Here is a 19643-nt window from a genome sequence, read left to right on the forward strand (position 1 = left end):
TGCTGTGTCCAGTCTGGACTGGTTTTCCTCCAGTAGTCCTACTGCTGTCTTCAAGTTCCCATCATTGTCATCGGGGGCCTCCCTTTGCCTGTCTCCTGTTCCCTTGTCCTATTTCCTGTAATTCATAACTTCTTTTTTAATAGTTTTTTTTTTTTAATTTTGGTTTTTCTCCGGTACCAGGAATCGAACTCATGACCTTGTGCTTGCCAGGCAGGCGCTGTACCACTGAGCTAAATCCCCAGCCCCGTAATTCATAACTTCTGTGTACCCTCTCTCGTTGGAAATCCATCTCCAAAAGCTTCCCAAAAAAGTGTTCATTTCTGAGACCTTCCATGTCTAAATATGTCTTTTTAAAATCTAATTTGATACAAGGTTTGCTGGCTGGGCACTAAGTTACCATTAGATGAAAGTAACAAGTTCTGGTATGCTACCGACAGTAGGGTGACTAGTGCTATAGCTATTGGGGAGCTCTGAGAATGTGAGAGGGAGGGGCTTTTGTAGTTTGTGAGCCCTCACAAGCCACAAGTGTGCTAATCTAGATGTACTGTTTAGTTGGGAACTTCCAACATTAATACTTTAGAGTCTTCCTCAGCTGGTGAAATAACTTTGAAAAAAACTCTCCTAGTCTTCATGTTGAATAAAGGCCTGGCTGCCAGCATCATAGAAACTGAATGTTACAAGGCAGTTTGGGAATCTACTTATATTTAACTAATTTTTTAATATATTATCACTCCCTCATCTGTGCCTGCATTTTACCCTCTTTTTAAAGATTCACTCTCCAGTCTTTCTCTTTAATAGCATTAGGATACTTCTCAGACTGCTCGAGATAGGAAGGAAATCTGGAGACTGGAACATTTAGGGGTTTTGTTGTTGGTTTAGTTTGGTTCGGTTCTGAGGATTGAACCAGGACCTTGCACATGTTACGCACATGCTCTGCTATTGATTTATACCCCTAGTCCTCAAATCTATTTGTTAAGCAGATTTTCAGTTACTCGTTCTTACTTTAGCCCCTCTTCCCCTGCCTCATCCTCCATTCCAGATTGTTATGCCCAAATGCCCAGACTTCAGGAGATTGTACAGTGTAAATCCCACTGGCTTTCAGCTTTCCCTTGTGCCTCTCAGGCTTCAGTGGTCTCGTGGCTGTTCAGTCACTGGCCTCCCTCTTTCTTTATAGCTTCCAGATTTTTCATACAGGCTCCTCTCCTGTTCTTTCTCATGTGTATGGATTTATGCTGCTTAAAATAAAGATCCCTGTATGGTCATTTTATTGGTGTGGTAGGAGAAAAAAGAAATAGATGTGTCACTCTACTGTCTTTCACCAAAAATGTATATTCAATTCCTAAATATTAAATACAAATATGCAATTATATTCACCCTATCTCTCAAAATAGTCTGTTATTATGAATTTTATTAAAAATACTGCGAGCACATAAAACTCAATACTGTCTATAACAGAAAGATAATTAACTTCTTAAACTAAATAAAATGCAATTTAAACCATATTATCATACTTATTGTTATCTCCTATGTTTCATGTACCTAAAATGTAAGTTGAGAGGTTAGCACCCAACCCAAAGTAGTGTAAAGTTTAAGTATGTAATACCTGTAAATCCCCAAAGACAGTGCCTGACATATAGAAGTCAGTGTATGCTGAGCACTGACAGTAGAAAATTGCCCTGTGGGAACTCAGCCTGTGAGGTCAAATGGTAAACAGACAACAATGTGAAACCTATATAATAGAATTATCAAAGTACAAGAGTAATATAGAGGAAAAAAAATGACCAATACAGAAAATTAGGTCTTTATGTAGCTGAGACACCAACGGGTACTTTGCAGAAAAATTATTTAGGATTACTCTTTAATTGCCTTATTGTTGATAGAGTTATAAAACAATGTAAATAAGAATTCTTAAAATATTTATCATTCTTTGAAAGTATGATAATCAGTTTTACTATGCTTTGCAAATATTTATTATAATCAATTTTATCAACAAAAACAAATTGGAAAAGAAGAAATAAAAACATACTAAGTATCTTATATAGGGGTGAAACTGAGTTTCAAAACTGCTTTGTTCTTTTTTGTTTTGTCTCAGTCCTAGAGACCAAACCGATGGCCAGGTCCACACTGGGCAAGTGCACTCCCACTGAGCTACACCCCAGCCTTTACCTTGTTTAGCTACTAAAATAGAGTGTTGATCCTTTCTATGCTTGTAACTTTGTGCCAGCTACTATGCAAAGCACTTATGCACTTTGAAAAGTATTTAATGATGTAAGAAAATACAAGTAAAAAGTCACGTGTTAAAGTAATATAATTTTATTTTCAAATGTATGCATAGAAAATTATAAGAAATATGTTCTTAAACAACAAAAGTATTGTCTCTAATGGAAATGATTGCTGATTTTTATCTCCTTTAGGAACTTTTTTGTTTTCCAATTTTTTTTTTAATCTGTGCTTGTTATTTACAAGAAAAAGTTAGAAAGGTATTGCAATTGTACTTGGCAGTGAGATGTGATTTAGCTAGAAGGGAGAATTACCATTTTCATGGGCACAAGAAAAACAAGAGCTTTTTTAACTTATTGGCATCATTTATTTGTATCTTGTCCAAAAACAAACAGTGAAAATTTTACTTCTCAACACTTCTTGTATGCCTAAGAGTTCATACTTGTTTTTTCCTTATTTCTTTTTCCAATCAGAGTTATATACACACCTGGCCACACTGATGATCATATGGCTCTACACTTAGAAGAAGAAAATGCCATTTTTTCTGGGGATTGCATCCTAGGGGAAGGGACAACAATATTTGAAGACCTCTATGATTATATGAACTCCCTAAACCTTTTACTGAAAGTCAAAGCTGATATTATATATCCAGGTGGGCAATTTTTTTATTCTAGCAACCCATTCTTGTCAGATGATGAGGAAGTTCATTTCGGCTTGGCTCTGTGTATATATTCAGCCTTGAAGAAATATGTATAAATTGTTGTAAATTAACACCCAGAAGTCTTGTCTAGCTATATGGTTAAATTTAAAGAGAAAGCTGCGAATTATATTAATAACCCTTTATACAGTGAATGTAATCATTGTACACTGCAAAACATAGTAAGACAAGTTTTTTTAAAAAACAGTGGATAAAATTTTTAGAAAATAACCTTTTATAAAGATAACAGTTATTTTTCAGTATCTACACAGCTGTTGATAGACCTGTTAAACAAAGGAAATAAGTATACCTCAGAACAGGAAAATGTTTTCATTCCATAAGCTACTGTTATTTTTGTTAACTTGCTTTCTGTTAGTACCACATTTTAGCTCTCTGTAACCATGGGCAACATTTGACATCTGAATTTTGGTTTCTTAACTCATAATATTGAAATATCAAGTTTCCATAACAACAATAAAATGTTATTTTTATTCCATTCTCCAGAGAAAGAAACTTGTATTTCAGATTGTGCTGCTGTACAGAATGAATCTCCACTCCATATTAAAAACTAAGACACAGGACCCAACAAGAAGGCCCAGACAGAAAAGGGGACTAGGTTACTTGATTTTCTGAGTCCTTCTAAATTTGGTCCAGGCTGGGCATAGTGGTGCACACCTGTAATTCCAGCATTCAGGAGGCTGTGGCAGGAGGATTGCCATGAGTTCAAGGCTAGACTGGGCTACACAGTAAATTCAAAGCTGATATGAACCACATAGCATGACCCTATAACCAAATAAATACAAACATACATAAATTAATTTGCCCCTAAACGAGCAACCATAGAAAGATCTGTTAAAACAGTGTCTTCAGCATGCTTACCTACTGCTGAGCGAATAGTGGAGCTGGGCATTTAGATAGTTATGACATAAAAAGCTGATAGCTCTTTTTAAATAGAAGAGAGTAGAAGTGCAGTGGTTAATGAGAGGCTGCCTGCAGAAGGTGCTTAGAGTGTTTGCTTTAGTGAAGCCAGTGAACTCGCTTATTAGCACAGCAGCTATTAAATGTAAATTATCTTCTGTAAGCATCACTACCATATTTTAAAACCTGCTGTCATCATGTTCTGTGCAGGGGTCTTTATATCTGTCATCCTCACAAAAACCCTTTGAGGTAGGTAGTGGTGTCCTCATTACACTGTTGACGATACAGGCTCAGAGAGACTCAGACACTTCCTTATGCGCACACAGCTAATAAATGATAGTCTAAATTCCAGAATTCTTTATGTGATACGTTAGCCTGCTTCTGGATATTATATTTTCAAGTGAAACATTCTTCTTGCCAATTTGTGGAATGTTTTAATTTACATTGTTTTAAAGAGTAAAGTAAATTTCATTATAACTTAATCTGAGTTGTCACATTTGTAAATTAATAGCCTAGACATAAACTCTTAAAGTTATACTATGGATCTTGTGAATTTCTAATAACTTTGGTCATCTGCATGACACTAATTTTTGCTTTCCCCCTTTTCAGTAAGTTTACCATAATGGTTAAGAGCTCAGACTGGTTTAAAACAGCCACGTCAGGCTGGATATGGTGGCATACACCTATAATTCCAGCTGCTTAGGAGGCTGTGACAGCAGTATCTCAAATTCAACGCCAGCCTGGGCACCTTTTCAAAATCTTGTCTCGAAAAATAAAAAGGCTTAGAATGTAGCTCAGTAGTAAAGTACCCCTGAGTTCCATCCCCAGTTACACAAAAGAAAGAGAAGAAGTGCTTAGTCAGAATCACAGCTTCACCCCCTCTGGGTAGGTCATCTGCTCTCTCTGTGCCTCAGTATCTGCTATAAAAAAAAAGAATAACAGTAGTACCTATCCCACAGGATCCTTGAAGAAACAATGTACATTAAGCATGAAGAACCGTGCTTGTCATATAGTACTGTGTAAATATTACCTATTACTCTTGTGATCGCTGATTTTATCGCTATTATTAAAATCTGTATTTTAGTATACACAATAGTTGGTTTATTTGTTTGTTATTTTTCTGAGACAGGGTCTCCCTATGTAGTTCAGGCTGGCCTTGAACTCACTGTATAGCCCAGGCTGGCCTGCAACTTGCAGCGATCCTCCTACCTCAGCCTCCTGAGTGCTGGGATTACAGGCGTGCACCACCAGGACCAGCAACACAATAGTATTTTGTATAGATTTTATTTTGTATAGTTCTCTAAGGTTTTTGGCATTAACCAAAACCAGAGAACTATACATTGTATAGGTTTTTGGCATTTTTGGTTTTAAATCGTAGACCAGTAAAGCTTTCCAAATAATACATATTTGTGTATTTAGTGTGCTTTTTTAATGCAGCATATAAATTATTTTTAAATAGAGTGAATTAACTTTGTACTTAATTATTTTATCTGGATGAAAAATTTGTATAATTATTTCAATTCAGGTCATGGCCCAGTAATCCAAAATGCAGAAGCTGCAATTCAGCAGTATATTTCTCACAGAAATTACCGAGAAGAACAAATTCTTACAGTCATTCGTGACAATTTTGAAAAATCATTTACAAAAACGGAACTGGTAAAAATTCTTTACAAGGTAATTTTGACTTATCTTACTGGTGCATAGCAACAAACTTATTAGAATAAATAGTTTTACTCCGTATACTGTAATTATACCTCATTCCAGATCAGAACATGTCTGTCAGCATTTTCTATCTCGTGCCATTTTTCTAGAATTGAGACCAGCAGCTTCCTCTTCTGTGATACTAAAGTTAAAAAAAGTACTGTCCATAGAGAACAGAAATAGCCATCCTGAGGCTTTCTTCAGCTTTTAAGTACTTCACTCTGCAGGAGAAGCTGCTGCCCACAGTTTTATAACGACATATGTTATTCAAGCATCTTGAGTATGTGGTGTCCTAGCCTGCAGAAAGTGAGACCTGGTGTTGACTTGAGTTAACGGCAATGAGAAATTGTAACATTGTCTAAAAGGGAGAAAATACCCATCAAAGAACATGAGTGATTTCAAATATGAGAGAGCCCCACGCCTCTGGGTGTAGCCTTTGAGCGTATTACAGTGCAGTAGCATAGTGTGGCACTCAGTGGTCCTCAGTTTTTCAGTAAATGTTTATAAGTATGTGCTGTATTGTTAGGAATAAATTCATAGTTAAGAATTTAGACTTCGTAATAAAATTTCGTGAGTTTAAAAAGTCTCACACTGCAACTTGTATAGCTATAAATTACATGAGATTGCTACTAAAGATAAGTTGAGAAAGGTTATATGGAGCCACAGTCCATAAAGTACTTTAATTTCCCATAGGCCTTAGTCATTAAGAACAGTTAAAAAGAAAGGGACAAATGGCTAAAACATCTAAAGATTAAAAATGTCATTATTTGGGGCTAGAGAAGCAGCTCAGTGGTAGAGCAAACATTTGTCTACCATACTCAGGGCCCTTGGTTCCATCCACAACACCACAAAAAAAAAATTATTAGCAAAAAAGTAACGTAGCCGGGTGTGGTGGCACATGCCTGTAATCCTACCACTCAAGAGGCTGAGGGAGGAGGGTTGCTGGAAGTGCAAGTTCAGAACTAGTCTGTGCTACACAGTGAATTCAAGGCCAGCCTGAACTACATAGTGAGACCCTGACTCAAAACACCAAAAAGAAGGAAGGGGGGAAAAATAGATACAGATTTATAGATATATGGATAGCTGATATAATTGTACTGCTCATGTCTATTGGTTCATTGAAAGGAACAGTTAGCTGGGTGTGGTGGTGCACGCCTGTAATCCCAGCACTTGGGAGGCAGAGGCAGAAGGATCATTGTGAGTTCAAGACCAGCCTGGACCACAAAGTGAGCTTAAGGCCAGCCTCAACTGCATAGTGAAACCTTGTCTCAAAAAGACAAAAAAGGAACAGTCAGTGCTTATATTTTTTTTTTACTAATTTTGCATGCTTATATCTGCTATTCCAGACAACTAATTTGAAGACAATAATATGCAACATAACAACCATTGGGGAACTCTTGCATTCTTATATCTGGTAATCTGAGCAACTTCACTGAAGATAACAATATGCAATATTAACAACCACTGTTAATTCCTATCGTTTTGTTTGGAAACCCTGTTTCATTTTTATTATTTTTGTTTTTGTCTATGTTATTCTTTCTTTCTCTTTAAAGTAAGAAACACCAAAAAAAGAAAGAAAAAGTAATGTAAATATTTAAATTGCATGAAATAACTCATAATACTAGAGCATTCGTACGTCAAGGTTTTTTTTCTAATCTGTGTACAGACAGTAAAATTCTCATAACCCTCACAGATGAACCATCAAGTAACATGCCCATGTCCAGACAAATACTAAATCTGCATTCAGAGGTATTCAGTGTATGTTCAGAAGTGTGCAAAAGACCTGATGCATACCAGATGGCAGTAGATATTCTAGAGTTATTTATTCATTGATAATTTATTGACTATTTTGATATGCAGAGATACAGAAGTGACTACAGAGCTCTGCCCCTAAAGGATTCATAGTTTAATGAAGACAGACATGTTTAACAGCTACTTACAATATAGGCTCTATGTTGATAATGTCCATTTATTGCACACATGTATATATGTCAGGTACTATCCTAAACGGTTTATACAGGTTAAGCAACCCTAATCCACTGTGTTCTGAAATCTGAACTGGTCCAAAATCTGAAATCATTTCAGCATCTGCAAAAGGTTTCAGATTTTGGAGCATTTTAAATATTCAGATCTTGGCAGAGGGGATCTCTGCCAAACTTCCTCCAAGTCCTATACCCAGTTTATCAAAGCACAGAAATAAAAGTGAGTTCTACATAGCAAAGGTGCGGGGAATAAGGTACAAAAAGCCTTCAGAAATTTACTCACTGAATTGAACCTTGAAGAAAGAGCAGGCATTTTCTAGGTCAGAGTAAGAAGAAAGGGAGTTATTCCAGGCAGCGGAGTAGATGTGTTCAAACACTAAGAGTGGTACCGTGAAAGAGCACTGCATGTGTAGAAACTCAAAGAAACCACGTGCGGCTGCAGCACAGATTGTATATGTGGATGGACAGAAGGGGAGCCCTGGAAAGGAGGCATGGTCAGATCACAGAAAGTCTTTGCTGCCAGCTAAAGTTGTGGGCTTTAGCCAATAATTCAGGAATGGTGATTTAAGCCTCCTAAGGAAGTCACACAATGAAATCTAGAAAATCTCAAACCTGTAAATTCAGATTTGGACGTCAGTGTCTCTGCCATAGTGAGTTACCTAGTGAAAAGAGGACCCGTGATACAGCTTTGTGAACATCAGTGTGTAAGAGAAGTATAAGGAAGAAGGCTCAAGAAGAAGACCAATGACAAGAAGAGTGGGGTACACAAGGGAAAAGTGACCTTCAAAAGGGATAAGCTACCCAGTGGATTTCAGGTGCAATGGGACTGAGAAGAATCCATTGAAATTTAACTGAAGTAATTTGGTGATCTTGGCAATATATTTCAGTCGAGAAATGGAGACAGTGCATTTAGGCAAGGAGCTTGGTTTTAGAGCTGTAATCCTTACTCAAAGAATAAAAGGAATATTTACTTTGTTTTCCTCTCAGATAACAGTTAGCAGTATTACCCTATTTTAGCAAACCTGAAGGAAAATTGTGAATCATAAGGTATAAAGAGATCATGAGCAGGGCATGGTGGCACATGCCTGTAATCCCAGCACTCGAGAGACTGAGGCAGAAAGATCACCAGGAGTTTAAGGCCAGCCTAGACCACATAGAGAGACCCTGTCTCAAAATAAAAAAAGTATTATCATATAACCTAGTAAGTAAACCAGGATAGCTCTCTGTTCAAAAACTAAGAATAATTACATGTTACTCATTTATGAAATATTAACAGTTACTGCTGTGTACCACTGTGTCAAGCACTGAAAACCCTGCTATTGTTATGGAACTTACTCTACTTTATCTAGAAGAATGTTTAGCCGTACAGTGTCCTACAGCAGGACATTTACAAGTAAGGGGTTTGTTTTAGGTTGTTACTATGTTAAAATGTGTTTAAGTTACACTTTTCTTCTTTGTTGTATTTTGTTTTCCTTTAAAGGTTTCCAAAAATTAAGCTCTTTTTTAAAAAGAAATATTTTTTCCTTTCACCTTTCTTTTCTTTTAGAATGTTCCTGAGAATTTACATAAAATGGCTGAACGTAATCTTGTGCTTCACTTGAAAAAATTAGAAAAAGAAGGAAAAATATGTAAGTATACTTCCAAATTTTAATTTGTTTACTACCAGCATGTAAAATAGAGGATGCATGAGTTTTCCATTAAGAAAACCAAAACCCATCAGAGTTTGTCCTTGAATATCACATTAAGTTGGAGAGACAGGCAGTAGGAAGGTTGGCCATACAAGGCCAGTGGACCACAAATTGGAACTATAAACTCTCACAGGATTTTTCTCATAGGATTCCAGTCACTCATTATTCTCACCCAGCAGAATGATACTCAAAGGAATGCATCAGGAAGATTAGCTTCTGTTCTCCCAGACCCCGAGACCCACCAGGAAAAATTCCACATGTTAAAGGTTAGGAATAGGCAGAGGCTTTAGACAGTATAAACTATGGTATACTCAAAAATACTAAAGCAGTAGTTCTGTAATATTTACTAGTGTTAATTTGTCAAATTAGTAGTTTATACTCATAGAAGTTTGATCCTTAAAATTAAAATGTTCTTAAAGCTTAAATTTTGTGTAGAAACTTCACCAGTATGTTTACATAGACACAAAAAAACTATTAACAAAATTATTTATGCAACATTATAATGAAAATATTTTAAGAATGAGTGATTTTTCTAGCCACAAGATGACTTAAAATCCAGTAAATTTACTTACCTTTTACTAAATGCTGATTTTCTTTCCACAGTTAGCAACACGGACCCTGACAAGAAATGGAGAGCTGTACTTTAGGTTCAGCTTAATGAAAGCTTTGTTTGCCTTTGTCTTTAAGGATGCTGTGCTTTCTTAGCTGTGGACTATTCACAGATACTACAAGATGTAGGACTTCACAGCTAACCCTAGATACACAAGTGGACCCTTGACTTAACAAACACAATGTTCTCAAGAGCAGAACTCAAGTTGTTGTGAGTCAAGACTGTTTTTTCCATAAGAAATAATGAAAATACCCAAAATGTGTCCTGAATCTCTCAAAGTACCCCTTAACTAACGTTTTCATAATTAAAAGGTTGTATAATATGCATAATTTACCAGAACACCAATAATTTTCCTAGCGTATTCGTCAAAAAGTTATAAAATATGCCTAGTTTACCAGAAGCAACACTTTTATAATGTACTCACCATTCAAGTTGACATCTTTGGCTTGCAAGAAGGATGAAATGGAAGGTGGTTACTGTTTGGAAGGAGAGTCCCCTTCCATAAGAACATCAGGAATCTGGCTCTCTGCTGTCCTTTCTGTCCTTAGGAGAATCTGTAGCCCACTAGGACCTGCTTCTGGCTCACTAAGTCTCATCCACTTCAGAACGAAAAACTGGTCTAAAGTCTCTTTCTGTCTTTTCTCTAACACTGTTCTGTAGTATGACACGACATTGTCATTAAGCAAGTGAATGCAACGATTGGCTTTTTCTCTGTCTGGGTGCATCTACTCTACAAATGTTTGTAGCTCTGCCCATTTTTTCAAGATTTCCTTTATTTCACAAGAACTTTGCTGCACTGATTGTTGATACTTCCCCTCCTCTTCAGAAAGCTCCTCAGCTGCCATTCTTCGTTGCTCAGCCAGAAGGTACTAAAGTTCCTCTGTAGACTGTTCCTCTGCGTGCTCCTCCCCAGGTTCCTCCACATCACCCCCGCCTACCTGTAAGCCTGTGGACTCTGCCATAGTGACAGTGTCATCAACCACAGGTTCCTCTGCACAGCCTTCAAAGTCCCTCTCCCGTATAATTTTAGGCCACACTTTCTTCCAGGCAGATCTCAGTGTCCTTAGAGAGACATTGGCCCAGGATTTCTCAATTAATGCCACCCAGGAAAAGATGTCGTAGTGTTCCTTCCAGAACTCTTTAAGCATTAGATCTGCATCTGAGACACATGTGCAGCCACTTCAGGAACAGTTCCTTGGGCTGTAGCTTCTTAAAGTCAGCTATGGCCTGCTTGCCCATAGGCTGCAGTACAGGAGTTCTGCTGGGTGGGAGGAACTCAAAACTGAGAGCCATGGGAATTCTTCAGCCAGTTCTTCCAGATCTCGTGGGTGAGCACCAACACTGTCCATGATGAGGAGACTTGAGTGGTAAACCTTTGTCCTCTAGGTATTTCCTAACGGTAGGACAAAAGTCTTTTGATCCATTCAAAAAAAAAGTACTCTTGTTACCCAGGCTTTTGTGTTCGGTCTCCACATGACCCCTAGCCTGTTCTTCATGACTATGTTTTCTGAATACTCTGGCGGTCTCAGTGGTAAACCAAGAGAGGCTTTATCTTGAGGGCCCCACTCGCATAGGCACATAACTATAAGGTTAGCCTAGCCTTCATAGGCTTGTGGCCTGGCATTTTCTTCTTTTCCTGTGTAATGTATGTTCTCCAGGGCATTTTCTTCCAGAAAAGGCCACTTTCATCTCAGTTGAAAACTTGAGAGCAAAAGCCATGTCTCTGTGTCATTGTTTCAAAGTGGTGTATGTAATTTTCAGCAGCACCTTTGTCGGCACTGGCTGCTTCACCATGCCTAGTTAGGCTGTGAACCCGTTCTTGCTTTAAAATTGTGAAACTACTCCTTACTGCATGAAATGTTTCACCATTATCACTTGTTGATGGATTATCCTTTATAAGACCTGCATTTATAGCCCTAGCTTTTTCACAAATTATAGACTCAGATAGGCTATAACCTGCCACCTGCCTTTCATTTATCCACACATTTAATAATAGCCTTTCTACCTTTTCGAACACTGTTGATCAACACTTACTAATTTGAGTAACAACTTCAGCAACAATAGCTTTGTTATACAAAGCTTTTCTCTGCGAAATTGTCAAGGTGGTGGGTTTCAACATGCTGTATACATTAGCAAAATCAGTCACACCAACACTACTCTCATATTTCTCCACAATTTCCTTCTTTTCAATGGTGATTGCTTTCTTTACCTTCCCTTCCATCCTTATAGCACTGATCATAGCAGTTATACGAAGCACTGACTGAAGTCACATCCACAAACACGCACGTGTGGGCTAAGACTGATGCTTACATATGCTTTTCCGGCATCATGAGTCTTCGTTTACAACTGCACAGTGCTGGTATTTGGGTTGTAACTCAAGACTCTGGTCATAAGTTAAACTTAAAATTCCAGTCATAGCTCAAGTTGTTCATATGTGAGGCTGGTCGTAACTTAAGGATCCACTCTGCTTCAAAACCATGTCATAGTTTGAAATAAATAAATTATATGACATACTTACAGTACAGGTTATCTATACTTGGTCTTACAACATTTTACAAAAAATTCAGAATCTAGAAGTCTATTGATTTTATATGGATAAAGTAAAATGGTTACTTTAAAAATAATAAAATTTGTGCAACTTACACCAGGTAATAACTCTTGGAGAGTACTGTAGTTATTATTAATCATCAGTAAATAGTTTTATTTTCTTCCACCCTCTGTATCTGTGAATAAAGCTTTGTTTTCATGTTTTTGTCAATTATGATTAAGAATTGGTTCTATTTTACCATATCGTACACATTTTATAAAGATATCAATGATTTCTGTATATCAATTGTTGATAAATGAAAAATATTAAATGCTTAATTAAAAGTATTATATGATAAATAATTATTTGTGTAATCCATTATTGCACTCAACATACTTTCCAAGTTTAGATGTTACCATATAATCATCAGCTTATATATGAATTATATACCAAAAAGTCTTTTAAATTAGAAGGTCATAAGGTAGGGCTTTCTAAAATTTAAGTAGCATTCTAAAATAATGGTTATGTTGCGAGTCTAGCTCTGTGGTGTTTATTTAACCTTATAAGGTTGCCACATTTGAAAACTAGAATAAACTCAGAATCTGAGAGTATGCTTTCCTTATTTTTCCCTAAAGGAAAGAATTTCTTGTCTTTGACACGTCTTTATTGTGTTCCTCCATCTCCTCCCCTTCTTCTTATCTCCTGACCCTTTTTCCCAAGGTTCCTAGCATCTTTGTACCACTTCAATACTCTCATTCACATGTCTGTTGTATACCCAGAACTATTCCATATTACAAAATAACTATAAAGTTTTTCAAAAACAATTCACAGATGGGCAAAGAATTTAGACATTTCTCCAGAGAAGACAGGCAAATGGCCAGTAATCACATGAAATAATATACGTGGCTTCTCCAACAGAATAGCCACATCTGCATACAGGAAAGCTTACCAGCTGATAAATTATGCTTGCACACGTATACAATTCGCAACCAGTATCTCAAACAAATTTAAATATTAGCAGATAGGAATGTGTAAAATAACCTTTAAGGAAAGATGATAATGCATAAGAAAAATGCATTGGTATCTTTAGATACTTGGTGGGTAACATTTACGCTATGATTTGGAACTATACTTAGAAGGTAGGCTGAGGATCCCAGAAAAACTGCCTAAGAAATTCAAGAAGCCTCCTGCATTGTGACCAAGCCTAGTGTTGGTCTTAACCTTAAAGATTTCCTTCTCTTATCTTTCCTAGCCTAGTGCTCATTTCCTAATTATAATAAACTCCTACTGCAGTACTCACCCGCTTAGGTTTGATTTTGTTCCTGCGTTTTCACTTCCCAGTCAACCATTGTCTGAAAATGTTGAATAAAAACATTCCAGAAATTGACCATTCATAAGTTTTAGGTGGCATACCATTCTGAGTAGTGTTATCTAATCTTTGGTATTCCCTGCTATCTCACCCTGGACGTGAATCGCCTCTTTGTCCAGTATTTCCATGCTTTGTATGCTACCTGCCCATCAATGACTTAATCTTCTCTATTACAGACAGTAACTGTGGTCAAGTAACCCTTATTTGAATTTCTAAAGGCCCCAACATGTATTAAGTAGTATCACTGGCAATTTGGATATGGCAGAGAAACTATAACATGCTTCTGTCTGACACTGTCAAGAAGGAAAAATAAATTCTTGCTAGTGTTGCTGTCATTATTTCAAATGGTAAAAATTATGGTTATAATGTGTAAGTGTACTAAGTGCTTAGTTAAGATAGAAAAGGCATTAAATTGTAATGTTTGTTTCTGTTTGTGGTTTCAGGCATCCGCTGGGAGTCTAGTATATTCCCTGAGGATAAGGGAGAGAAGTGATTTCCTTCTATGCAGCCTATTCCTGTTTCCATTCACTGTGATGAAGGTGGTAAAAGTTTAGCAGCAGCATCTGTTGAGTCAGCACCTTATCTGTGAAAAAATGATACCAGTATCTACCTCAGTGAGTTGCTGTCAGTATTGAGTAGTCTGTAGTGTTTATTGTAAGGTTCGTGCCCAACAAATATTAGTTGCTTGGTTTTTGCTGTTGCTAACACTACATTCACATATTTCCTTTTGACTATTGCACTTTGACTTACACCCGTTAAGTGTCACAAAATACCATATTTACCACTTTTTTTTATCAATTTAAATTTTATTTTGAGACGGTCCTGCTAACTTGCGTAGGCTAGCCCCAAACTTGTGATCCTCCTGACCCAGGCTTCTGAGTACGGAAATTATAGCCATGCGCCACTATACCTGGCTACAACATAGGCTTTTTAGTAAACTTTTACATAATTTTATGAAATAAAATTCACATTCTTCACCCTGAGAGTTAAAATTTAAAACAGGTACAGTATTGCCAAACCTTAAATGGGTGATTTCATTGAGCCTCTTGGTTCTCATTTAAAATAAGGATAAATTATATTACTGGATAGTTATTTTGGCCCGTCCTGGTTTTATGCTTTACCCTGTAGATAAGGGTAGTGTAAGACGGTGTTGGAAAGGGGTATTGGGCAAACAAGAACAGGAATCTTCACAAGCGTCCCGGAGAACAGTGAAAATGTTCTGCAGGTAGAGTAACAGTAGGAGGTAGTTGGATGAAAGGATAAAAAACCAATGTAATGACATATGAACATGAGCAAGTGAGAATGGATGGAATATTTGATATGACGGCCAAGGGCTATGAAAATGTACAGGAGGGTGGATTTATAAAATAGTACAGCTGTCACAAATAGAAGAAGGATGTTAGTTGGAATTTGTTGTGCTTTCAAGATAATACTGTCTTCTAAAAAGACAGGAAAACGGTGGTAAGTGGTTGGGTGGTGAGAAGGCCAGGACAAGCTAGAGACAGCAGTAGTTCCTGGGCATACTTTAGAAGGCAGCTGAACACTTACATGTGCTAGGGACGCACCCAGTACATCACCTTTTCCTGAGAATTAAACATGCAGAGCATCATCCTATGCAAAAGGCTTTCCCAAACCACTTGTAAAATTAGAACTTACACCTCAAGGAGTTTGTGACTGGTAGAACTATGGTAAGTAGCTATCTCGTAGCCACCAAAAAATAGTATATGACTGAGTGCCTAGTAGAACGAAAGACTTGGGATGATGGCCAGTGACTATGTGGTGGTCCTTCCTGTTTGCATCAGCCCATGTGCTCTACGACAAAGTTTACAGCACAAATGAGATCAAATAAAATGTATATATTTCTTTGTGGTCATCTGTGCACTTTTTATGCATTATTAATTTTAAGCTCATACCAACCTAGAACATAATGTTATCCCAATTTCAAATGAGGAAACAACGCAGGAGAATAACTTGTTTAAGGTTTGACAATTCTATTAAGTTTTAACTTTCCAGATGAAGAATGTGAATTTTATAACGTTACAGTAAGATTTTACTAAGGAGCAAAGATACTATAGCATTTAGTTGGTATAAGTCAAAATGAATCGGCATAATGGAATACCTGAATGTATCGTTAACAGCAACAAAATGCAAGCAGTTTCCACTGGTGCTGAACACTACAAACTACTCACTTATGCTGAAAACAGTTCAGTGAGTGAGTCCTGGTATCATTCCTCTTCCTAAGATGAAGAACTGACTGGACTAATATTACTACAGCTATCATGACGAATGGAAACAGGATAGGCTATGGACAAGGAAATCAATTAGTGATACTGTACTCTATTTTAGTTAGGAAAATGAGCCACTAAGGAAGAAGAGAAAAAAGAATGAGTCTGTTTTCTTTTGCCAGTAACAAAATCCACAGATCAAAAGAGTAAAGAGAACTGGTTTCTTTTGGCTCAGTGTTGCAGAGGCACTGTTCTAGGGGCTACATGTGGTGATGGCAAAGCTCCGCAGTGCAGGGATTCACATGGGACAAGGACCAGGAGGGCACGTGTGTGTCTGTTGCCTCTGCATCCCCCTCTCCCGCTCCTCTCCTTTTCTCCCTCTGTCCCCACTCCTCCCTCCCTCCCTCTCTTTCTATAAAGCCTCTAGGATTCAGCCATGGACCGCAACCCTAACTGACATTATCTAATCCAGGCTACCTCCCAAAGGCCCCACCACAGTGAGATGCCGTTTCCGTCCTCTCAGTATCTCACAATGGGGATTAAATTACTTTTTTTATTTTAAAGAGAAAAAATAAAAATGATACAAAATTTCAAAACAAAATAACAGAAGAGTAACAATGGTTAGTACATTGCGTATTGTTATCTTCAAGGTAGTTGCTCAGATTACAAGATAATAGGTTTAAAAATTGATCAAATGATATAAGCATAAACCTTTCTTTTCAATGAACTAATAGAACTTAGTAATATAGCTATCTTAACTATCTTGTATATGTATGTATAAATATATATAGGTGTGTGTGTGTGTGTGTGTGTGTAATTTTTTTCTTTTCCCTTCTTTTCTCCTTTCCCCCATCCCAGTTATTCTTTCCTTTTGAACTGTTTCTTCCCATTTCCCAGTATCTGTTGTACATTTTGGATCTTATTTACGCTTTCAGCTTCTTATAGTAGGGAGACAATCTGATGTTTACACACGCAAGACTGATATATTTCACTTATGAGTATGGTCGCAAGACACTCAAAGCGTAGCAGGGCGAGTGCAGATGCAATCCGGGTGGGTGGGGAGCCCACGGAACAGAGGCAGCAGCCACAGGGGCACCAGCTGGGGACCAGGTGTGCCGGGCAGGGCCCTGTGTGAGGCGAGAGTTGAAGCTGCTGAGCCCATCTTCCAGGCTTCCACATTGCCACTGCCTGCCTAGAAAAGCTCAGCTGCGAGTTCCTAATGGCTGGAGCAGGACCCCCCCATGGGGGTCAGTGCCTGGCAATCACATCCACATCCACTGCAACATCACAGAATGCTACCTGCTGTGCCCCAATTCCACCGGTGGCGTCTGATGGCACTAACATACCTGCTGTCTTGGAGAGGCTGGTGGCCATAGGGAAAAGGAATTCTCTGCTCATGCAGCATCTGAAGAGAATTGTGCTACCCTGTGCAAACTCTACCACCTTCCTTGGCATCCCAGTGTGGAGATGCTGGAACAGCCCAGGCCAGCAGAGAGTGCACACACGAAGAAGGGTCTAAAGAAGATGAAGATGAAGAGATGCTTGAGGACACGAAAGACCCAGATCTTTGTGAAATGAAAGAGAAAGAGCCAGCTGAGGGCAAGAGATCTGAAGATGATGGTATCGGAAAAGAAAACTTGGCCCTCCTCAAGAAAAGGAAAAGGAACCAGAGGCAAGACCCTGACCGGCTGATGAAGGACTCCGGGACATACACAGATCACAGAGCTTCAAAGGTGGAAACTGTGCAGTCAAACTCATGAATGACCATCTATATGAATGTCAGACTCCTCAAAATTGACTGCAACAGCACTTTGCACAATGATCTCCAGATCCTCAAAGAGAAGGAAGGAGCTGACTTCATCCTACTTAATGTCTCCTTTAAAATAACTTTCCCTTCGACCCCACTGTTAGTGAGGATTGTGTCTCCACTCTTCTCTGGAGGTGTGTTCTGGATGGAGGTGCCGTCTGCGTGAAACTTCTCACCAAGCAAGGTTGGAGCAGTGCCTTCTCCATAGGGTCTGTGATCATGCGGTTCAGTCCACACTGGTGCAGGGGAAAGCATGAGTGCAGTTTGGAGCCAACAAATCTCAGTACAGCAGCAGTCCTAAAAGTTCTTGGTGCAGATCCATGAAGACAACTGGTACACATCCCAGAAGAAAAATGACTAAGCCTCGGAGGTCCTCCCCTTGTACTCCCCTCCTGGTTTAGTTCCTTTTCTCAGTGCTGAGATAAAACACCTGCCACTCAAGCTAAAGGAGGAAAGGTTTATTGTAGCTCACAGTTCATAAAGGTTTAAGTTCATGGTTGGCTGGCTCCAAGGCAGAGTGGAATGAGAGAGGATAAAATGTTCATAGCAGGCAGAAAGCAGCAAGTAATGACAGCAGCCCTCTTTCTGTCCATTATATTCCATCCAGACTACACACCCTTGGGGCAGATGGCACTCACACCAGGGTGGGCCTTCACATTATCCACACCCAGAATCATCAAGCCAATCGGTGCACTAATGTAGTAATCACACACCCTTGGCATCAGCATCACCAGCATCACACCCCCTGGATCCAGCCACTTCTGTAAAGTCCTACCTATGACCACATGATGCTTGGGGGAACATCTAGACACAAGCCATAATATTTCCCTCTGTGGTTCCCTTCCTCATTTTTCCTACATATAATAGCTCTGCCTATTGCAGGACAATGATGGCTACTCTATAAACACTAAGGAAAAACAAAAAAAAAAAAAAAACTGTTTCAAATACTCAAGACTAACTACAGACCAACCAACCACCTTAATGGAACCCTTTTCTTAACCTCTTGCCAGCAGGAGTTAAGAAGCTCTCAAGCCTCCTTACATTGCTAAAAACTCAGCTGTGCTCCAGATTACAGCCTTCTTGGATTTTCAATTTATTTTCTCCTATTTAATGTACACTGCTTCTTAAAATTAAGTTTATTAGTATATTTTGGATATACATAATGATCACATTCATCACAGCAAATATGTACCTGTACATGATATAATTTGATTCTTTTTTTCCCATACTCCTAGCCTCTCTTCAATCCCTCTTCCCCTCCGTACTTACAAAAGCTTTGTTTCCTTTTTTCCTTTTCTCATCTTTTTCTTTTCCCTTCCTTCCTTTCCCCCTCTCCATTCCCTACCTCCTCTTCCCATTTGAACATTTTCTTCCTAGCTCACAACATCTATTCTGCATTTTGGTCCTTATTTACACTTTTGGCTTCTCACAACAGAGGAATCAGGCAAAATTTGAACATGTGTGTCCAGTTTACTTCACTGTTCTCAAGGTGCATCCATTTAGCTATAAATGTCTCAAGCTTATCCTTCTTTATGGCAGAGTAGTAGTCCATTGTATAAAAATAAACACATCTTGGCTGGTCATGGTGGCACATGCCTGTAATCCCAGCACTCTGGAGGCTGAGGCAGGAGGATCATTCAGAGTTCAAGACCAGCGTGGGCTACAAAGTGAGCTCAAGGCCAGCCTGAACTGCATAGCGAGACCCTGTCTCAAAAGGACCCAAAAAAAAACAATAAAAAAAATAAACACATCTTTATCCACTCAACAGTTGGTAAGCATTGGGGCTGTTTCTAAGATCCAGCTCTTATAAACTGTGTGTATGCACATATTGCTGTGGTATAATGCTTTTAATTATTTCAGGAAGATATAAAGAAGGGGAATAGCCAGGTCTAATGGAAC

General features: G+C 38.4%; 1 protein-coding gene and 1 pseudogene across 1 annotated transcript in view; both read left to right on the forward strand.

Moving 5' to 3' along the window:
• The window catches only part of Lactb2 (lactamase, beta 2), a 28707-nt gene extending 18283 nt beyond the window's left edge, over nt 1–10424 (forward strand). The window contains exons 4-7 of the mRNA XM_005392104.2: nt 2694–2872; nt 5361–5509; nt 9065–9146; nt 9810–10424. Of these exons, the coding sequence (XP_005392161.1) occupies nt 2694–2872; nt 5361–5509; nt 9065–9146; nt 9810–9853 (454 nt within the window). The 3' untranslated portion in view covers nt 9854–10424. The remainder of the gene's footprint in view (nt 1–2693; nt 2873–5360; nt 5510–9064; nt 9147–9809) is intronic.
• Nucleotides 10425–15809: 5385 nt separating this feature from the next.
• On the forward strand, nt 15810–18105 carry LOC102012373 (annotated as a pseudogene).
• Nucleotides 18106–19643: the final 1538 nt, after the last annotated feature.

This window comes from Chinchilla lanigera, unplaced genomic scaffold (assembly GCF_000276665.1).
Source record: "Chinchilla lanigera isolate Chin_1 unplaced genomic scaffold, ChiLan1.0 scaffold00043, whole genome shotgun sequence".
Classification (NCBI taxonomy): Eukaryota; Metazoa; Chordata; class Mammalia; order Rodentia; family Chinchillidae; genus Chinchilla; species Chinchilla lanigera.